The 21,488-nt window shown below is 34.9% G+C and overlaps 1 protein-coding gene across 2 annotated transcripts in view; it reads left to right on the top strand.

Annotated features, from left to right (window-relative positions):
- The window catches only part of ITFG1 (integrin alpha FG-GAP repeat containing 1), an 82,337-nt gene that overhangs the window by 17,816 nt on the left and 43,033 nt on the right, over nt 1-21,488 (top strand). For both annotated transcript variants that reach the window (XM_075765897.1, XM_075765898.1), the window contains exons 7-8: nt 9,663-9,724; nt 12,023-12,104. In XM_075765897.1, coding sequence (XP_075622012.1) covers nt 9,663-9,724; nt 12,023-12,104 — 144 coding nt within the window. The remainder of the gene's footprint in view (nt 1-9,662; nt 9,725-12,022; nt 12,105-21,488) is intronic.

The raw sequence follows: 21,488 nt of genomic DNA, 5'->3' as shown, positions 1-21,488 counted from the left end.
CTGGGGCCACATAATGTAGTGAATATTCTCTGCCTTATTTGGTTATGTGATTCCAAAGTTTGAGAATACTGCTTTTACAACCTGTCTTGTGATGAACACTGGCACATAGTGTGTGTAATTGCAGATATTTCTGGAACTGTCTATATAAAATGAGGGAAAAATCATAAATTTGATTTTGGGAAAGCTAAAGGGGAAACATCATTAGTCAGAAACAGCTTGCTATAAGCTAATTGCTAGTCTCTTTACTGATTTCTAATGGTTAATTTTCTTATGTTGCTTTGCTTTGGGAATCTAGAAACCTAATGTACCAGAACATTTACAATGTGTTTTCTTTTTGATTCCCACTTCTTGGTTTAAATGCATAAATGTAGATAGTTTTCTTCTTGAAAGTAACTCATTCAAATCACAGGTGATTTTCCTGTTGTAATAATTTAAACCTGCAGATGCTGGAATGCTTGGTGTCAGACTCTCTGATTATATTTTTGGTGCGTTTCCTCTCGATGGAAGCTGGTGGCCTCTCTGCATGTAATATTATCATCAAAGCTTATTTTACGCAATAGATCTGTGTTTATTCTCTGTTAAAATAACCCGACTCATGTCAAAAATGGCCAAATTATCTGGCCTTTTAAAACTTACCTTGAGTGGCGTTTTAAAATTGGGGTGGGGGGTGTGTAAGAGAATTAAAGAATGAGTAGAGATCTTTAGAGAAAAGATTTATTTTTATATTAATATCTATTTTAATATCTAACTATTTTAACTTAAGTTTTTCCTAATCTTTCTGAAAGAACCTATGACCTGTGCTATCTGCTTGGCAGTTTTAATTCTAAAATTGCCATTATGAAGTGTCCTAAAAGCTATACTTTTGAAATTTTTAATTATATACTGATATAATTATATACACTGGAGGGTACTATTATGATATTTCTATGGGAATCAATAACCTAATATAGGTGAGAAGTAAATTGGTCTGCCCCAAACAATACTTTGTTGGGAAAGCATGAATGTGAAAGTGGGTTCTGAAAGCACTCTTAACACTGAGTGTTTGTCTTCTAATGCTTGAAACAATATTGTTGCCTTTATTCTGAAAAAAACCCATAACTTCCTGTCTGAAAACTTATATTTGAAGTGCTAAAAACCAGAGGAACAGTCCCACCTGCTTTGCATATTCAGAAGCATAACTATTCAGTATAAATCTAATTTAAAAGTTTTCCATTTAATAGATGCTTTTAAATTAATAAAGAAATTTTCTGTAGTCATTTTTAATAATAAAAGGGATTTTAGTGCTGAATTATGTTGTTTATGATTGTTTATCATCTGCTTTACTAAATAGTTCCAGTAAACACTTATTAATCTTTGAAAGACCCATTTGAAAAGCAGAATAAATTCACAACCTCTTTTATTATAAGCACATTTCTTAAAAATTTGCAGATACCAATTAGCTTTTTTTTGGAACATATGAAGTCCTTCTGATTTGCTTAAATTTTTCAGAGGAGGAAGTTACTGGAAGGAGTGGTTCCTTTACTCACTATTTCATGTAACTAGCACCAAAAATTCATGATAAGTTAATTGCAAACTCCTTAGCGTTGGTACTTGTATCTATATTGTAAAAGCTAAGTTGCTATAGCTAGACAGTAGATTCCATTTTCTGTAGTACGGTACTAGTGCCAACTTGACAAACAAATCCGAATACCAAATGATAGAGGCTTTCTCTACCTGAATGAAAAACTTATGAACGGAAACACAAAACTTGCCAGGTTTGGTTTTCCATTTCCATGTAGTAAAGAAATAAAACTGACTATATCTACCTTTTTCGTATAAAATTAGGCTTGTGCATATTGAAAGTATTGTACAACTAAAGTGGTATAAGTACAACTAAAAAAATTGTAAATAACGCTTTTAATTGTTTCTAAATACTTTTTTTTCCTACTGGTGCGTCAATCTGTAGTGTAAATAGAGGAAAATTTGTAATGTAAATAGAGGCAAGTTATCTTTTACTTGACCGTAGGCTTTATGGCATTTAATGATTTTAATACAGTTGTCACCTTACCCATTCTGTCAACACACTGCAAAACAGAGATTTTTAGTTCAGCACATTATTTAGATATACCAATACGTATAAGCAGTCATGTTAATATCCACAAGTAACTTCTAGTTAAAGAATATGGACAGACACATCTGTTCTTCACATAAACGAAAAAATTTTTAGGCACGTTTGAAGTACACATGTCTATGTTCTAATTGGGTAATACTTTGTGCATTTTGATAGTGTTTAAAAATAGGGTTTGTTGGGGTTTTTTTTCTTTATTAACTTAAACTTCTGAAGTAAATGTGAAATCAAGCTGTAAGTTAATGTTGCTCATGCCCTGGTGGCTTCTGAAGACAACTGTAGATGCTGAGGGTTTTAATTCTGAAATAAAGTCCTCTGACATTAAACAGAAAGGTCAAATCAGTCATTAGTGAAATGAATGCTCCATCTATAAATAGTGCTGGTTTTTATAACACTCAAAAGTGAAGGAAAATAACAAGGATAATCAGAAGTGAACCTGGAGTAGATTCTGTATAGATAGGAGTAATAAGAAATTGCAATAAAACCTAGTAAGAGAGAGCAATGTTTGGAAGTAGGGTTTGTAATATATCTGCTTTATTTAATGAGATTGTTCTGAAGTTTTCTAAGCTCTTTACCCACCTCCATGTTGAACTTTTTCTAACCTTCAGTTATACTTGCTTAGCTACTTTCACAGACTGAATACGTGGTGGAGCTGGTTTGGTATTTGATAACTCAGGGCAACTTTCTTCTTAGTGACCTAGCACTTTTCCTGAAAGATGGCAAGGTCTCTTTGCTTTCGCTTTTTTGACTAAAAGATCCATTCAAATTTAGCCAGTTTGAAACAGGTTTTAGAAGTATCAACTGGGTTTTTGTGTTGTTGTTTTCCTTAATTTCTATTACTGCCTTTCTAAAAGAGCCATCAGTAGTGAACATACCATAGACAGGGACTATCAAATCGTTCCCTTCCCTTGGGGCTCTGGACTATTGCCAGTGTTTGGATGCTTAGCTGAGAGCGGGGGGCAAAAGGCAGAGATGGTGCACGGGAAGTGGGAATACAAGTTGATAAGTGGGAAAGAAATCTAGGCTGAAGGTAGGGAATTTAGATGGAGATGATGAGGAGCAAACGCTGGATGAATTTCTGCAAGAAGAGGATGTTAACAGAGGGACTTTAAGTTATTAGAGGAGGACCAACCTAACGATGTGTGGAATAAGAGAAACATAGTTGCATAAGGCCGGGTTGAGAGGATTGTCTGTGTGAAGAATACGGTGGGATAAGCATCGGAGATGGACCTGCTGTTGGGTGTAGAGCTGTTTGGCTGGAAACTGTGTAAATGATTATTTCTGCACCTGCCGCAAAATTTGTAAGATAATGTGGTGTAAGAAGCTAGGGATTGCAGGAAGAGTAGACTTGCTTTTATGTTCAAGGTGTTTAAATGCTGTCCTGCGTTTTAATCCATCTTTTCTATGGAATTCCTTTGTCATGACCGATAACCTGTTGCAGTTATGTGTTTTGCGCTCAGTAGGCAATTATCTATTGTGTCTGGTTTCTGAGCCCCTGTGGCAAGAATGCCATGCTTTTAGTGCCTGAGATGGGCCACCATAAATGTTAGTAGTTATGGAATGCTCCATTAGATATTACATTAAAAAATATAAGAAATAGATCTAGCTCAAGTTGTGGGTGTGCTGTGTTCAAATTATTTCACTGTTAGTAGATGTATCTGGGATGACTTTGGCATTGATACAAGATTGATCTAAAGGCACTAAACTCAAGGCAATCTAGCTATACAAGGCTTACGTAAGTTTCTGGGGAGATTTTTCAGTCTTCACTAGGCCATATGTTGATAGAATGTCAAAATTAGCTCATCGCATCAAATAAAGATGGATGGAACTACTGTGGCTCCTCTGTAATGACCTTTAGGTTACTGGAGCTTGCAGTGCGGTACTTGAATATCTTCCCTTTTTCAAGCTGAAACATAAATTCTAATAATTTCCATTTCCTGTTTTTGTAAGAACGAATGCTGAATTCAGCGCTTTTCAGTATATGTATTTACTGTTGATAAGATGTAGTAGAGCCTGGATAGCAGCATTTAATTACTAAGACAATTAACTCAAATTAAAGACTAGCCAAATTTGCTCACCAATTCACTTTGGTGAAAAGTGAAAAAGGGAAAGTAAAGTTGTGAGTAAAATGCTAATACAGTGTGGATATGTGTCACAGCATGTGTCGGTTATCTTCTATATCAAGTGTTCGGTATATATTTCAGTTATTTTTCAGCCTTGTGGATCTAAAATGCTGGGTAACCTTGATTCTTTATCTTATTCTCAGGCTGTTGGACTTTGTTTATGAATTTTCCTATTGTTTTTGTTGTTTTTATGTCAATCACTGCCTGTTAAATCAAAAATAGGAAAACATATTTAAATGTAAACACATTTCACTTTGCATTTGTTTAAGAGAAACATTTCTTCTCAGACAGGGTTTTTTGTGGGGTTTTTTTGTTTTGTTGGTTTTTTTTTAATTTCTAGCCAATAGCTTCGGCTGTAGGTGTTACATTTCAGGAAATCTCCCTGAATCTGATATGAAGATCTTCCCCTATCCCAACTATCAAGGACTTCAGTTAGCTTTACTGTATCATGTCACAAATTAAAAATTTAAGAAATGCCCTGCAGGCTTAGTCTAATGGTCCATCCTGCTAATCCAAGATTCTTTCTCTGGCAGTGGGAAAGTGGCCAGACTGATTTCCCCCCCCGCTCCCTTGCCTATTTCTGTTGTATATCTCCAAAACCTAGAATTGGCATACGGTTATTAAAGGTACAGCCTTGCCTATTGTTTTTAGTATCCCTTTATGTACCTGTTGTCTAGTAAAAGTATCCAGAGTATCACCTTTGTATTCTGTAAATAATTAAGATTGAGCTCCAGATTATTTGATTTTATAACCTTGAGTTGTAAATACCTCACAATGTACTGTTGTTAGGTTCATCAGCAACTGAACAGAGCATTACGATACAGCCCTCAATACTTTCTGTGCTTTTTAAACTTAGAGATCTGCATGCAAATGGTTTTGTTTTCTATAGCTGAAATTGCAACCGAAGGCAATGTGGCAGCATATCTTTAGACAAGTGACTTTTCCTGACCATATGTAATATGATAGGCATTCCTTGTAGGAAGGCTTTCTTGATATAGCCAGAAGCAAAACAAAAATGTTGCAGTTCTCAAGATGATTAATGTATTAAAATACAAGAAGTGTAGAAATGAACTGTGTATGTCTTCATTGTTGTGTAATCTAAGTACTGAACATATAGATCTTAATGCATTTGTTGGCTCTATCTCTTCTCCTGCAGCTCTTGTATATTAAAGAATTTAATAATAATAGACATGGAAAGCTATAGTGATAGAGGTGAGAGTTGTCTGCCATGGACACCGTTCCTTTGGGAAGGAGATACTTGCAATAGAAAAAGATGTTGGTAAATTGCACAGATTCTTAATTGTTTCCTCTCTCGTGCTTTTGGCTCTTAGGGACAAAAACTTATGTAATAAAGCCAGATGGAATCACAGAATAAGTTAGGTTGGAAGTAACCTTTGGAAATCAACCGGTCTAAAACACTGTACCAAGCAGGGTTTGGTTTTTCTTAGAGATTTGTTTCCTACGAACTTGGTGAAAACATTTGTAATTCTGAACTATACAAATATGTAAACAGTTATTTGAAGTGTCTAAATGACATTGCATTTTTACACTACTGCTGCAAATAAATGTTTTGTTTTGCTTGCTTTGAAATATCTGACATTCTTCATCAAAATGGAAAATTACTTGTAAATATTAAGCATTCAATTTGATTTCAGTGCAAGAGGTTTTAATCACAAAAAAACATGCATGAGCATTTGAGACATGTAGCTTTTCTTAGAAGGCTTAAGGATAAAAAGGAGGACAACTGGCAATAACATACCAGCTGAATTGGTTCAGTGGGCTCTAGAGCTAGAGGCGGTGTTGCTATACCTGTCTGAAGTTGTCCTATGGGAAATCATAGCTTGTTGCTTTAACTTAGGAGCAGCGTGGCACTAGCTCCTCTATACTATTTCTGGAAGATTATCTGCTCTTTGCCTGCCTCTGCATTTTACCAGTGCAGTGTAATATTACAGCAGCCCTGGAGCTGCTTTGGTTTGTTGGTTATATGCTTCAAGTTAGGAAAAAAGAGAGACGGAGGAGTATATGAAGAGGAGCAAAAGGCAATTTAATTTATTAACTTCCAAGAGAAGCTGTTTTGGGGATGGGAGTTCAGTGCAAAATGGGCGGGTTGCTGAATTTAATCATCTTTAAGCTACTGTAGAGGGCCATAATCAGCACTGATCTCTTGGAAACCAAAGAAATGTGTGGCAGATTGCCTCCTCTGAAAACATAGCTCTATTTGCCCCCTCTCAAAATGTGGAACAAGTGTTCACATTAAAATACTTGGTTTGTACAGTGGCTGAACAAAGACTTTAAATCTGTAAGCACCTCCACATTTTTAACATGGTAAACACTTTGGATGTTTTAAATTATCATCTTTCTATTAGGTCTTTGTAGTTTGACTTTCACTTAGTATCCTGATTTATTCCTCCTACACTGCAGATAGCTAAATGTATTCTTTGATTTTATTAAGTTGCGTGACATCCCAGCCACCGTGGTTCTCTTATCCTTTTTTTTTTTTCCCTCCCCTCATGGAGTTTAATGCTTATTTTAAAGCTTCTTTTGATTTTGGTCCTAACATCTGGGATTTTATATGCCTGTTGTTCCTTGTCTTCCTATATTACTTCGATCCCTGTGCAGTCATATTTCTGAATATTTCTATACACTGATGAAATCAGATTAAATGAGGAGGGAAAAACAACTAATTTAATATGCTTCAGACTAAGAATGGAGAAAAAATGCATAAGAAAAATCCATTGTAAATGTCTGTTACATGCTCTACAAAATAAGTCTATGTGTGTAATGTACAGTACCCATACATACTCTCTGTTACAAGTAATTCCCTAATACTTGAGTGAGTTCATAATGGCTGTGTCTCAAAATTAAGGTTAGTATACTTTGTAGTTTACTTGTACTCATTATGTAGTCGAGTGCCTGACTTTCTGTGGCCTGTTGTATCTCTGAGATGAGCAATGTGGAATGCCTTTTGAGTCAAACACGGCCATTATGCTCTCTGAGGAGCTGTAACTGATATATTTACTCTGTAAAGCTCAAATGAAAACAAGATATATTGCTACTTATAGATAGTTCCATTTGTAGTAGTGCTTATATGACTTCCCATTAAGATGTTAAGGACGTTAATTTCTCTTTATTCAAAAAGCTCTATTGTAAGGATACTATAGGTGGTACTGCATTTTCCCCTTGAAGAAAAGATTTTAAATTTTTTTACTGAGAAATTATCATAGTATGCTGTATTAGTATAGGTTCTAAATTAAGAATAATTGTTAAATGAAATTCCATCATATGTTAAATTAGTCAAGAAATAGTGTTGTTTTATTTTTGCTGGTTTTATTTTTAATTAACTTTGGTTTAACCTTAAATAAATGATTTGTAATACCCCCAGCCTAACTCACATCTGCCTTTTGTATTTGTTTTTTCCACCCTAGAAGCATAACTGTGATGTATTAAAAACTCGATGCATTTATTTAACCTAGTAATAACCAACTGTTCAGGGCTGAATTTCTAGCATAATAATACTGGGTGAATTATGTCTTGTGTTGGCAGCTATACCACTTTGTCTAATTCTGGGATAGAGTCACAAAGCATGTATAAACATAGCATTACCAGTGGGAGTGCTGAGTTAATGCTCCCCAAGATCTCCCCTTGCATAGGGGACAGGGCAGAGAGAGGACTGACTTAGCAATTGCAGGTGAGAGCTCAGCTCTGCAGCGTGCGACACTGAGTCAGAGATGTGGTGGGCAAACAGGGATAGTGCCAACACAATGTCTGCTGAAGGGTCGGCAACCTGGGATACTTGCTAATCAAACACTGCTCATTTGCTGTGTAGTTACACATAACACTTAAAGTGCCTACTGTGGCATAATCCGTATGTGACATAGCCCATAACTAGTTGCAAATTGCGGTACAAATTACAGCATGGATATACAACGCTACTTGAAATACTTACTTGAACCTCAAGAACTCTTTTTCAAAGATTTAGCAACATTTGGGCCTGTGGGAAAGTGAGTTAAGGCTTCTGTTGTTCCATGTTTGGGGGTTTTTTTGCTGTAAATGTATTAGATTTTAAAATATTTTTCTGGTTTATGTCTGACAGTAATCAACAATATTGTACAAACTTCCTTCTGCATGCAAAGTTAAAATTTAACAGTTTATACATGTTTTCTAAGTTACATCTATGGTCTCTTCAGATTGTTTCCATTACTTCTGTCTCTTGCCTTCAAGAAATACTTAAGTATTGATATAATTCATTCCAATGAAGCACGCTAGCGTGCTTTTCATGTGTGTGCTCTAAAGGAAATTGCCATTTCAGGTATTCAGGGGAATAAAATTAAATTGTACAACTTTCAAGCTGGGGGGGGGAAGAAATCTGTAAGCAAAATATTTGTTGCTTTTTTTGTATGTGTATGTGGAGTTTTGGGTTTTTTGTTTATTTGGTGTGGGGAGTTTATGGTTTGGTTTTGTGGTTTTGTTTTTTTTTTTTTCCCCTGGAAGACAATACCCTTATTGTGTCACTTGAAATTCCCTGTGCAGCAGTCCACCTTCTTGTTCAGTAAACTGCCTCAGGGTAAAACGTTGATGTTCTCTCTCTCTTTTTCTTTTTTAGTCATTTTTTTTTTCTGCCTACAAAGTAACCATTGTGTTCTAACTCCAATAGTGATATTTTAAAGGAGGGCAATGCAAAAGAAAACAAGTGCAGAACTACTACAAGAGTAGTTTTCTGAAAATCTGGTCTTCTTAATGCTGGACTTCATAATTATTTTTTTCCTTACTCCCCCCCCCTTTTTTTTACCTCCTTTATAAAGCTTTTTCTTCCCATTTTCCTAATTTGGGTGCTTTCCTAAATGGCAATGAATAAGCTCCTCTTTAAACAGGCGTTGTCAGATAAATCCTCTGAAGCACTCTTTTGCACTGTTTTGATGTTTAAGAGAATTTTAGTGTAAAGAAAACCTGAAATATTTCTCCATCTCCTTTTCCCCTCCTGGCGACAGTATATCTGTTGCTTAATTCAACATATCCAAAATAGAAGGATAGTTGGTAGGTTTTTATTTTTAGTTTTGACTTACTAAAAATGTAACTACGTATACTTTTTTCTAGCTTTTGAGATCTGTCTCCAAGAAATCTTCTTTAGTGCGCATATATAACATCCAGCACTTACTAGCTCATGTGAGGCTAACAATTTATGTATAAACTGTAGAAATGCAGAAGTTGAATGCAGGAGGCATATTTATACAGAAGAGCGAGGGATGAAAACAGTTTTTGGGGTTTTTATATCTTAATATATATTATGCATCTAAACATCACTGGAATGTAATATATTTATAAAATGTAGGTAATACATTTTAAAATAAGTTATTATATCTCTTTATTGAATGATCAAATATTTGTGTGTAGTCTAATGTTAAATATTTTTTCTCTTACATTTTTCCTTGCAGATTTGTTCCTTACTACATCATCAAATTCACAAAGCATTCAGTTTGAGACATGGGTAAATAAGGTAAGAGAAAAGCCAAATAACCATTCTGTTAAAACACAGACAAGTTAAAAAAAAAAAAAGCCATCTGATATTCCTTGTTTAACGAATGCGCTATTGCATTCGACTACACAATATCACTGGAGGAGGTCTTTTAATCAGCATAAGCTCCTCTGCAGATTTTTTTAACATTACTACTAAGTAAATCAATCAGGCTGCCTTCATACACCTTAGCAGGACTCCTGGTGTGTCATCAGCTGTTCTAGGAGGTTACTGACACTTAGCATGGTGATTTATGAAGAAAAGGCTGATCAGATTTTTTATTCTTGTTGTCTCATAGATTTTTTTTCTTTAAGTAAGCTTTCTTAGAACTATGACTTCAGGTCCTGGGTAAGATTTTGTGGGACAGAGTTTCAAAATCTCACTTCTAACCGTTACAATATGTACACAAGATATAGTCCTATGTTAACCAAATATCACAAATGCAGTTCAAAGTTGGGAGATATAGGTCAACAGGTTATTTTTATTTACTTATTTATTTATTGAGATGCTGCTTTTGTATTGCTTAACCTGGGCAGGGTCAGTGAAGAACCTCATTGCTAATAAAAATAAATGAAATTAGTCTACTTGATACTTAGTATCATCCTTGATACTAAATCTGTTATCCAAAAGGACTGTAATTAAGAATCTTAGATGTGTATGTTAAAAGTTTACTTTTTTGTTATAATATTAAGTGCTTAATGTGTTTCGTAATAGTTAAGGAATGAGTTTTTGAGGCTTTATTTACCTGAAAATTTATCTGTCGTATCACAGTGAGTCACCGTAGAATGCGGAATGTAGTCTTGTCTGGAGACTTCTATCTTCAACCAGCTGCTGAACTGAAGATGGTGGGACGGGGGGGGGAAGTAATAGCTGTCAGGTATTCTCTGAATATTAATTTTTCAGCAAAAGTAATGAAAGCTGTACTAGACACTTATAAGCAGCAAGTCATGAATTCTCTATTTGTAGCTTTTATATTGACTTAAAAATGAACTGCTTTTAACTTTGACAAATATAATTCTTGAGGGATTGAGTGCTAGTGACTACATAAGGCATTTGACCTGTCTCCTGTAGGTGTTGGGGTTTTTTATTTTCTTACAAATTCAGATTTTCCAAACTCATGTATTCTAAATATTATTCTAGGTTATATATTTTGTATGCAAAGATTTGCTTATCTTTAGAAAGACTGAATTCTATTCTTTGGAATCAAACAAACCTGTAAAATAGGTCATAAAATCCATTAAAAGCTGTTAAATTGCTCTACAAACGTAGGCAAAGTAATTCACTGATGCACCATAAAATGCTTTTAAAATATTTGCCTATATGATATATGCTTTTTCTGGCCAACTGAGCACAGGGCCTAGTCTTCTTTTCTGCATGGACATGATTTGCATAATTATTTTTTTTCCCCTCATCTGAGTCATTATAAATTACATGTCAAGGTAAAGATATGTAGTCAAACGTCTACCTACTGTCTCCAGAGTTTCATCTGCAACAGCATTGAAGTCTACAAACTGAATATGACATAAGTAGGCAATATAGATAACTATACATAATCCACAAAACAGTATCATTTGTCTCAATGGCTTTATGTATTCTGGTGTGTATAGCACTTTATATGAGCTGATTGCAGCGACTAGGAAAGTGGGCCTTAGGTCTCCTTCCTTGGTTACAAAAAATTAACATTTTAAATGCTTTTGTTCCAGTTATGATCCAGTTCTACAATAAACAAGGATCCGATACTCCTCTTTTGTCTTTCTGATGAAACACCAGAATATTGTTTTCTGCAGGCCTAGGTTTTAATAATAAACAATTAAAACAGGACCTAAGTCAGACTTAATGTAAAGTAATTTCCTGATTAGAAGGAAAATCAGGAGCTATTTTTAACAGGTGTGGCTTTATATATTACATATATCTGTAAAATCACATGTCAATATGCATAAATGCAAATTAGTATTCATAATCACTTAATTATGATTTAGATTATGTTGCAAAAAATAACCCGATCTCTTTCTCATAACACAGCAAAACAGGTGGACAATTCTGTCTGAATATTACTGCAATTCCATAAGATTCCATGAAGGATTAGAAATGCAGAAACTCAGTCCCAATTTTCAGAGTACATTTTTTTTCCGTAGCTGAGATGTTTGTTTATTGTCTAGTTAAACACTTTTTTTATTGATGTGTTTATTGATTTTTTTTTATTTTTCATTGGTGCAAGAGTCAAATTTTATCACTTAGTCTGCAATTCTGTTTTTTCCTCATCTTTGTCCTGTTTGACAGGAGGGGAACTTCTCTAAAGAAAACAGTAAGGAAACACCTAGTGGTGTGAAAGTTGTTGGACAGTCCGTGTTTGCAGATTTTGGTGAGTTTTATTCTTTTAAACTATCCTGGGTGTTTCTTTCTTTTTCATCTTTTGGTTAGCTACTCTAAATCAAAGAACAAATAAAGGTGTCCAGCTCTAAAATTTTATTTTCCTTTTTTTTCTTTAAGGTGTTCTATCTATTTAAGTGTAAATCTTGAAATATCTGGAAATAATTATTAATAAATTCAACTAAATTCAACTTTGGCTATCTCGGTGCATTCTGCATCACGTGTCTACTTTTGAGCACCACACTTAAGGACACGTGCTGTTCTGTTGAGGCATGGTACACCACTAAACTTACTTTTATCAGACTTATTTTGTTTGTCGTGATTTGGGGGTTTTCCCCTAATTTTGTTCAGAAGATACTATTTGAGTAAATGTTCATAAATTCTTCACCTGTACAAACTAATAAAGCCAAAATGTAAATGAATTAAAATGACTTGTATAAAGATTAGTATTTTACCATGTTTCATTAATGGTTGTAATTGAAACTTCAGGAAGGCTTTTGGACAGAAGAAAAACTTAATTTATATGTAAATATATTTTTGCAAGGGCTAGTGAAAGCTTATATTTTTCTATTAGTGTACTTTTTTAGTCAATTGTGTCTTATCAACATGTGTGTCATGTTATGAACAGGAAATGTTGGGTTTGTAGTACAAAAAAAATACCTTTTTTCTGGGCAGAAATAAGAATTTTGCAACCCAAGGGAAGTGCTACAGTCCTGATTCTGCTGACAGTATTGAATGCAAATAACTTCTTAAAGAACTAATTTACTGTATTTATACACCATACTTGTTAATTGTGAGACTGAGCCTGTCTTAAGTGTTGTCAAATGGTAGCCTTGTTGTATCATTTAGATTTAAAATCTCTTTTAAAGAAAATGACAATTTTTTAAGTTGAAAGTCAGACTTCATTTTAGACGCGGAGTCCAACTCTCTTGCACTGTGCTGCCAGTCAGAAGTATTCTGTAGAGTTCTAGCAAAGCTGTTTCCTGACATGTAACTAGAAGACACCTCTGCTGGATAGTTAATTATCCTTAGGTCCTGATCTAGCAACTATGGATGGGTTTACAGATCTATAGGAAATAAAATAAGGTAGAAGCTGAACAGTGCTCTAGGTTCTTCTGTGAAATGTTTAACAAGTTTTCTAAAATCTTTTACTGTTTAACTACAAATCCAAATGCTTGGGTATGTAATTTCTGAAGGAAAGAATACATACTATGGTTTTACAGTTTAAAAAAAATTTCAGTGTGTTGGGTGTTTTGTCACCATTTTCCAGGCTGATGTTCTGAATAATGTGTCTTAATAGGTGGTAAGTAAAAATCAGATTTTTTTTATAGATTGTTTTTTAACTATGGCAATGTGGAAACCAGTCTTTATATAGGATAATTTCATCTCTACGTTAGGTAGCTAATGAGCCCAAATGATATATCATAATTGTAGAAATTTATCACAATTAATGCAATTTTAATAAATCCTGGGATATCTTTGCAAAGTGAAGTGGAACTGCTCAAATGCTAAGGTTAAAATTTTGAAAACGTGAATAAATGGAATGTGCAGTGATATAGCAGTGCAGTACGCTGTGGGGTTTTGGTACAGCCACAGTTATGAAAGGCAATGCCTGGTCTAGCTGCTGCAGCCGCAGGGTGCTGCTGTTTTGAAGTTCCATCACTAGTTGTTTAGTACCCTGCTCTGCTCATTATCCTCACATTCATAGCCAATGCACTAGTGTGAGGCAACAGTAGAGAAATCTTTCTAGTAAGAATGAACATAATGGGAGAAAATGCATGCAGGGACTTAGGAAATACATGCAAATAAATGTAGAGGGACCGTGTATGTGGCAAAGTAGATAGCAAGGCAAGGAATCATCAGTGTCATCTCTGGGAGGAGATGCTAGCTTTTCAGAGGCTGACTTTTTAGAACTGTTTATTTTGAAAGATCTCAGCCATGTCATCTCTAAGAGAGAACACTCAGCACAGGTCTTGCAGAACTCCTCTTCCTGAACAGCTGCATACACACAGTCATCTTTATCTTCATTCCAGATCACTCACGTTCATCCAGGATGAAGGATGGGAAATGCTTTAATGGCCTTTCTGCCCATTAATTTTCCCGAGTGAAAGGAGTGCTATAAATGTATGTGTGTATTTGATAGAGGAACAAAGCTTATTCTGACAACAACAGAAATACTTACAACCATAACTTTAAATATACTATTTGAGTACTATTGTGACTTTAATTGATCTTTCTTCTGTTGTAACAGTGGGTAGGAAACTTAGTAGTGCATCATTTTTTTTCTTCATCTTCCCAGCATTAATTTAAAATAATGAAGACAACAAATAGTTATTTTCTTGAACAAAGTTCTAGACAATATTGAAGGGAATATGATGCTAAAACAATGTGTATGAGTAATGAAGGGATATAATTCTAAATTCCACGTTCTTTATGAAATGCAGTGTGATGGAAGCTGAATAATACCCCACCACCATCAAAAAATCCTACGTACAGCTAAATAGTTCTGTGTAAGAGTGGCTATATAGTAATTGGTAGGAGGAAAAAACTTTTAATGCAAAGGAGGATCTTAGCCGAGTTCTGCTCATGTTCATTTTCATTCCGGTATTTTTTGTTCTGCACCAGTCTAACAATAGAGGCAAAATCTCACATTACTAGAATAACACTGTATCACAGTATCTACGTTCACCCAGTGTGCCATGTCTGCATATGTTTAGATACTTTAAAAGGTAGTCATTTATCATACAGATTCTGCTCGTAGTGAACTGAAGTTAAAGAAAATGCCTTACTAGAAATGGTTTGTCAGACTTGAACATGTCCTTTTGATTTTCCCTGTTTCAAAAATGATGAAATAATGATCATCATAAGTCAAAGGAAGTTAAGGTATGATGGTTTGCAGTTTGAAATAGTAATTTGGCTACCTGTAACGAGGCCTGAAAGAAGGTTCATTGCAAAAAAATTAAAATAGCACAATGAAAATGTAAAATGAGATGCCTTAGAAGATTACAGTACCTTCTACCCATGAACCTTTTGCCAAACTGTGTGATACGCTCGGGCAGAACGTAGCCTAGCACTCACTCAGCTCTGTGCGTGCTGCCAGCATCTTCACTGTTGGCACTGGGATACAGCCACTGTGACTAGAAACACGTTCGATATACAGTCACAAGCCTGGTACATTCTTATTTCTGTGTTGCCTGCCTCTCTTTTCTTCCCCGTTCTTGACATTTTCTGTACCTCATAGCTGATGTGCCAGCCTTGCCGTTCACTAAAGGTCTTGAAGGATTCCGTATTTCTGTGTGTTTTCACTCTCTGCCACTTCTCATTTACTTAACCTTGTGCATATTAGACTCTGGAACGATGTCAGATCCAGACATGAGCTTGGGAGCATGTCACGTGTGCTGCTGCCTTCTCATTTACACACACCTTTCTATTTGCACACTGTTGTACTTCTGCAGTGCAACATTCTGATTTATTGGCACACCTACATCTTGGCAAAACATGTTTCATTTCAAATGGTGACTTCGTCTAATATTATTTCCAGCTTCCAGAAGTTTTATTTGAAGTACCCTTTCCAGCCGTAAGTATTTACTTGCCTTTTGAAAAATGGGGGAGCTTTGAATAAGATTCTGACTGAGAACCTCCAAAGGCAACTAATTTTGGGTAAGGTTTCCTTTCTTAAACTAAGCAAGTTGAACAACAGCTATCACACAGAAATTATTTAGATAAGTGGAGCTGGAAAAATCAATTGGGTGACTCATGAGAAACTGTCACAAGTGTTAGTGTAATCTGAAGTACTCAAATAATAAAGATACATTTTTTCATTAAAAAGATATGCAAGTGTATGTTTGTATACATCTCTATATATGTGTCTGTAAAGTCTACTACATTTCTGTACCTCTGTGTGTGTATTTTAATGGAAAAATATGCAAAAGCAGATGTATATCTATCAATATCATTATGGTAATGTAGCAGACCTTAGACTTTGTCTAAATTGGAACTTCAAAAATGAGTAGCACTCCGCTCTGTTACATGGCAGCAATGATTTGTACGTTAACCTGACCAAAGGACAGTGAACAATTGACAAATTTGTATTGCCCTTTTAAAAATAAATCAGAAATGCTTTGTGACATATTTATTACAAATGGCATTTCAATTGATTAAGGTGAGCAGAGCTAGGCACTAGAGAATTCTGCACTTATTTGGCTGACACATTGCTCCAAACAAATAAGAGCTCTTCATTATTACTTTTTCTATTCTTCTCATGTCACTATGGTAATTGCAGTGCAATGGTTGCTATAGCAAAAATGATTAATCCTCCGTTGTTGTTATCTGTATGCTAGCAGAGGCTTTTTATGAGATCTGCTTGTACTGTATTTAGAGGAAATCATAGATGCTGGCTAGAATTCTGATAAATAATTGCAATTATAAAGAGTTTTAATAATTGTCACTTGAAATAGTGGAAAATGTGTATTTGTTAAATCTAGGATTTCATTGGGGCTTTGAAAATGACCAATTTTTTTTAGTAACAAGATGAATGTGAACCATTTTTTGGACACATAAATCTGCTATTTTCTTGTTCCACTGAAGATAAATGAAATATATGTTTAAAGGAGCAACCCAGAAGCAATTACATAGAATATTGTGCTGGTTATACAGTCCATTAATTCGTTTTTATAGGAAATTAATGTTATAACTGCTATTCAGCTATGATTGGTTCACTTGGTTTAGTGGAGATTGATAAATCATCCTTTGTGACATCTGATCAAAGAATGTAAAATTTTGATGAGACAGACACTGATTTTGCTTAGTTTAGGCAAATAAATTTGCAGCCTGTATGTAAAGAAAATAATAGCTTTTCAAAATCAAACTAGATAATACTTTTGAAGCATGATCCTCCTCATAAGTAAACACAACATAATTCTTACTTTCTCAAGGTAGCATTTAGCCAACTCCAGTTCTTTATCTTTTACTCACCATTTATTTTCTTAGCTGCTGCTGAGTCTTTATCTGTGTGGTCTTCCCTTTTTTATGAAGTCTGTGTTTACTCCTACTATGCAAACTTGATTACTTTTTGACCAAGCATGGTTTGGGATTGTTAAAGTTCTAGCCAAGTCTTTTAGGGGCCTGAACTCAAACTTTTCTCACGTTTAAAATTTGGTTATCAACTGGATATCCACTGTTAACTACTTGTATGACATATGGTAGAAATTACTGGTTTTCTCGTAGGAAATGATAGTTCATTATTGCAAGTTAATTATGTTTAAACAGGATAACAATGCCTAACCTCTTGGATTTTTTTAAAGCCATTCAGTGCACAGTGCAAGATGCATTTTGGTCAAAGATTTTTTTGGTTTAAAGTAGACTTTGATTATCCTGCAGCTGATGAGATCTTAAATGCATTGCATTTCTGCCTGCAGTTGCATTTCAATTTTGTAGCTTTTAGTTTTGTGTATCAATGTCATCTTAGTATCTGAATTTCTTTAGGTTTTTCCTTCTCTTCAGAACATTGTATCCTCAGATGTAGTAGCTGTGTATCAAAGGAAAATTTTAATGGTGCATTTCAGTAAATAACCTCTTTATAAAGCAATTGTCTTTTGAGCACTGTATTGTGAAAATGTACTAGTGCTCCTGTAGTCAATAAAAGGATTCTCTAAAGATGCAGGAAGACCATATATCTGTTTGAAACGCTCCACATATGAGGAAAACTGTTCTTACTGTGATCAGTTTGGGTAAAAAGATACAAAAGCTGATGATAATAAAGAATTCTGAGTGACTCTAGATAAGGAAGAAGTTGTTTTAGTAACAGAAGCACTTCAGTTCATCTGAAACAGCAGTGCATAGAGACATACCAAGTTAATTGCCACTTGTGAGTTGAGTCCATGAAAGTGGGTTTAGAGGCTAAATCTGTCTTATTTGTTAATTGGTAACCAGCAATGCTGTTCAGTGATACCTTTTCCTTTTAATATTAGCCCTTTTTTTAATTTATGTAATTTTGGACAGTTCTTTCTAGAAAAAGATCCTGTATTGAGGTTTAAGGCCATAGCTATAAGTCTTACTCCTTTGCAGTTCCTTTAATTAAAAATAAAAAAGAAAAAACAATCCCAACCACACACACACACAAAAAGTGTAAATTCATGTTGGGTGTAAGTAGTTCACATTGCTCTACAGACTACACTCCATCTGATGGCCTTAGTAACTTCATCATTTATTTTTGCAGTCATGGTGTGAATCTGAGAATAGGACAGGTATTAAGTTGAAGTAATTGTGTAAAGTCCATCTAAGAAACTTTTGAATACAGTGGCCTCATTCTCCTTTCAGATTCATCTTTGACTCCTTCAGGAGATTATTATTCTGTGCATCTCATCCTTACTGTTCTTCCCTATCGCATAGTCATTTAGTAAGCGGTCTTCTATACCATCATTTCATATTGTTCCTTTTGCTGTTTAAAATCCTGCTTTTCCTGATCCTTAAGGTATCTGTCCTGCTATGACATCCACAGAAATCCCACATTTCTGAGCTGTTTCCCATCCTGCCACTAAGTGGTAGCTGGCTACAATTGTACCAATGGCATATCAAAAATCCAAGAGATATTTTCTTCTAATATGATTCTTGTTTTCCATCAATTTGCACAGGGTAAATAATAATATAATAAAGATATAATTGGGATTAAATTTTCTAATTTTGCAAGAGCAGAATATTTTAGAGCGTTTTGGCATGTCTGGGCACCTGTGAGCGTGCTGTGCGATAGCTGGAGCTACAGCCTTAGATGACATGTACTCTTAAGTAACTTTATATGTGTTCTTGACTCCCTCCAAACCATAAACAATAATTCTGTTACTTCTTTCTTTCCAGTTCTTTATTATGACTTGGATATGGTGAGATATTTTTGTCCACTTAGTTTTAAATGTTGTTTCAAAGCAGTGTCTGTTGGGGGGGGATGGGATGATATAACTGTTTCCCGTATTTTGCCAAGTTCTTTCACATGTTGCTTCATATTAATTTTTGTCAAAGGGACTTGTACATTAAGAATTACTTCGTTTTGTTTCCAATCATAAAATTAGAGGAGTGGTGCACGTGCCACTTGCTTATTCATTCTTTGTTGAACAACTTCATCTCCTCAGGATTGAATTTTTCCTTGACAACATTCATGGTTAATATAACAAGAAATCTCAACCCAAAATTTAGTTGCACAAGTGCCTTTAATTACCATTATCCCCTTCATTTATTAGCATGTGAAAATTTGATGCCGTATGAGCTTTCTAAATGTGTAACGTTAGATAATTTCAAGCTGTACCGTCAGGCTTTGTAGTTTCTGGTTTAACAATATGAGATAGTTGGAACTAGTAGTTTTCAGCTTCAACTACAAGAATTTCAGTGCTACTTCTTGTTTAGTGTGCAGGGGGGTTCTCATTTTGTATTGAATTCCATTTATTTTTCCCATTTCCTTTGGATTCCAGTTACTACATTTGATAGAGTCTGTGTAAGGCAGAAGACCGCGCTGTCTTCTTGGATCAGATGCAGCCTGGAAGTCTCTGTGCGGCTTGCTGGCATGCTGTGTTTAAATGCTTTTCTTGCAGTGGAGGTGTCAATGTGGATTCTTTGGAAGGATATAGACAGACTTAAAGTCAGAATTGATTCAGTATGAAGGAGAGTGTTAGAAGGGTTTCTTTAATGTCCACAGAACTTTGAATCATCTGTAAAAGCTCTTTGCATCTGTTTTTTGAAGTTGTGACTCACATTTTCTAAAAGCAGCTGACACTGATTCTTTTAATAGTGCTTAATTATCTTAGTAATTTATGATAATTGTCTCTATCATGACCATCTCATTGAACACCTAAAGGCAAAGAATGACAAAAGAATTCTAATCATTTTATTACTTCAGAAGATAAATTTAAGATAATCAGCTTTCAAACAAACCTTTGTTGCGTTTGAATATCAAACTCAGTTGTACTGGTTGTAGTCATCTTGCCTGCCCCAGAAGGGTATTTTTTTTGAGCACTACTATAACAGGGCTTTTTCCTCCTTACTTTCTTACTATTCTTTAGAATTTTAAATGAAAGGCTCTTGACAAAGGAGAATCAGAACTGTGCAAAGCCATGAGGGAGATGTGAGCAAGCTATGTGTGGTGAAATAAAAAGCATATAAAGCTTCATTAGGCTGTATTGTATTAAATAAGAGATGCCTTGTACTTATTTGGACTTTAAATCAACAGCAGAGAAAAATGTCTTGGCTTTTATTGTACGATGTTGAGGATGGTGTTTTTTTCTCACCTTTTGAAGGGAACTGGTAAAACTGCACTGACAGAAGATCTGTAATCGTACAGGGACCACGGCTAGTTTAGAATGTGTATTCTCAAGAGAGAACAGTAGGCTCTCAAGGCATGAGGACTTTGTGGCATATGAAGTGTCTTGCTTTTATGTAGCATCACATTCAGAATTATGAAAGCTAGACTGTTCTGTCTGAGCCTGCATAGTTAGCTTATTTTTATTTGCCAGAAAAGAATTTAACACAACTGTAATCAGTCTGTCTTCTTAAAAAAAAAAAAAAAAAAAAAAAAGATGATTCAATTTTTGTTTTTAAAGGAGCAGAAGTAAAATTACACTGCAGCAGAACTATATAGCTGTTAAAAGTAAAAAGTTTTGGATCATACACCCACTACAACATTATCTTGCTGTATTACAAAACAGTTTTGAATCAAGTGATCATGATACTTGTCATTTACCTGGGTTCTGGTTTTCTTTCAAAGCCCGTGTTGGAAAGTACATTGTATAAGTGTGTCCAATGAATCTGATAACCCTTGAACTTGGTTGCAAAATAACACTTTCCTGACACCTTTTTCTATGTTTTTAAAGGAATTTAAAGATTTGGATTGAGTATTTCTTGCCTATGTTTACTCATGCTAATTATATGCATGTTTGCTTTAAAAGCATATCTGTGATACATCTTGGTTTGGGAAGAAATTCACTATGTACATAACTCTTTCTTTCTTAAAGTGTGAAAGAACTTCGTAATTCACTTGCAGTCTTTTCTTAAAAAATCAGTTTGGTAGTGGAGGGTTATATTCTGTCTTTAGGGCTTGCTGCCTATTTGCCTATTCAGCCTAGTTACTTTATATATATTTCTTTTTAATTATGGATAGATGTAGATGGTAAGTTAGTTATCAGATACAATTGACTGAGTTCCTTTTGCCCCCCCATCACAAAAGGGCCATGTCAATGTGAGGTGATAATCGAGTTGGTTCTAATTGAAAGGGCTAAAACCTAATAGACTTGCTACAGCAATTTATGAAACTGCACAAACTGCAATGTTACCATTATGAATTGCAGTGAACAGGCAGTTGTAAGTAAGGATTCTCACATGATTCCTAGATGGCATA

This window comes from Balearica regulorum, chromosome 13 (genome assembly GCF_011004875.1).
Source record: "Balearica regulorum gibbericeps isolate bBalReg1 chromosome 13, bBalReg1.pri, whole genome shotgun sequence".
Taxonomy (NCBI): Eukaryota; Metazoa; Chordata; class Aves; order Gruiformes; family Gruidae; genus Balearica; species Balearica regulorum.
Note: the sequence above shows the minus strand (reverse complement) of the source record. Positions and strands in the feature narration are given on the sequence as shown.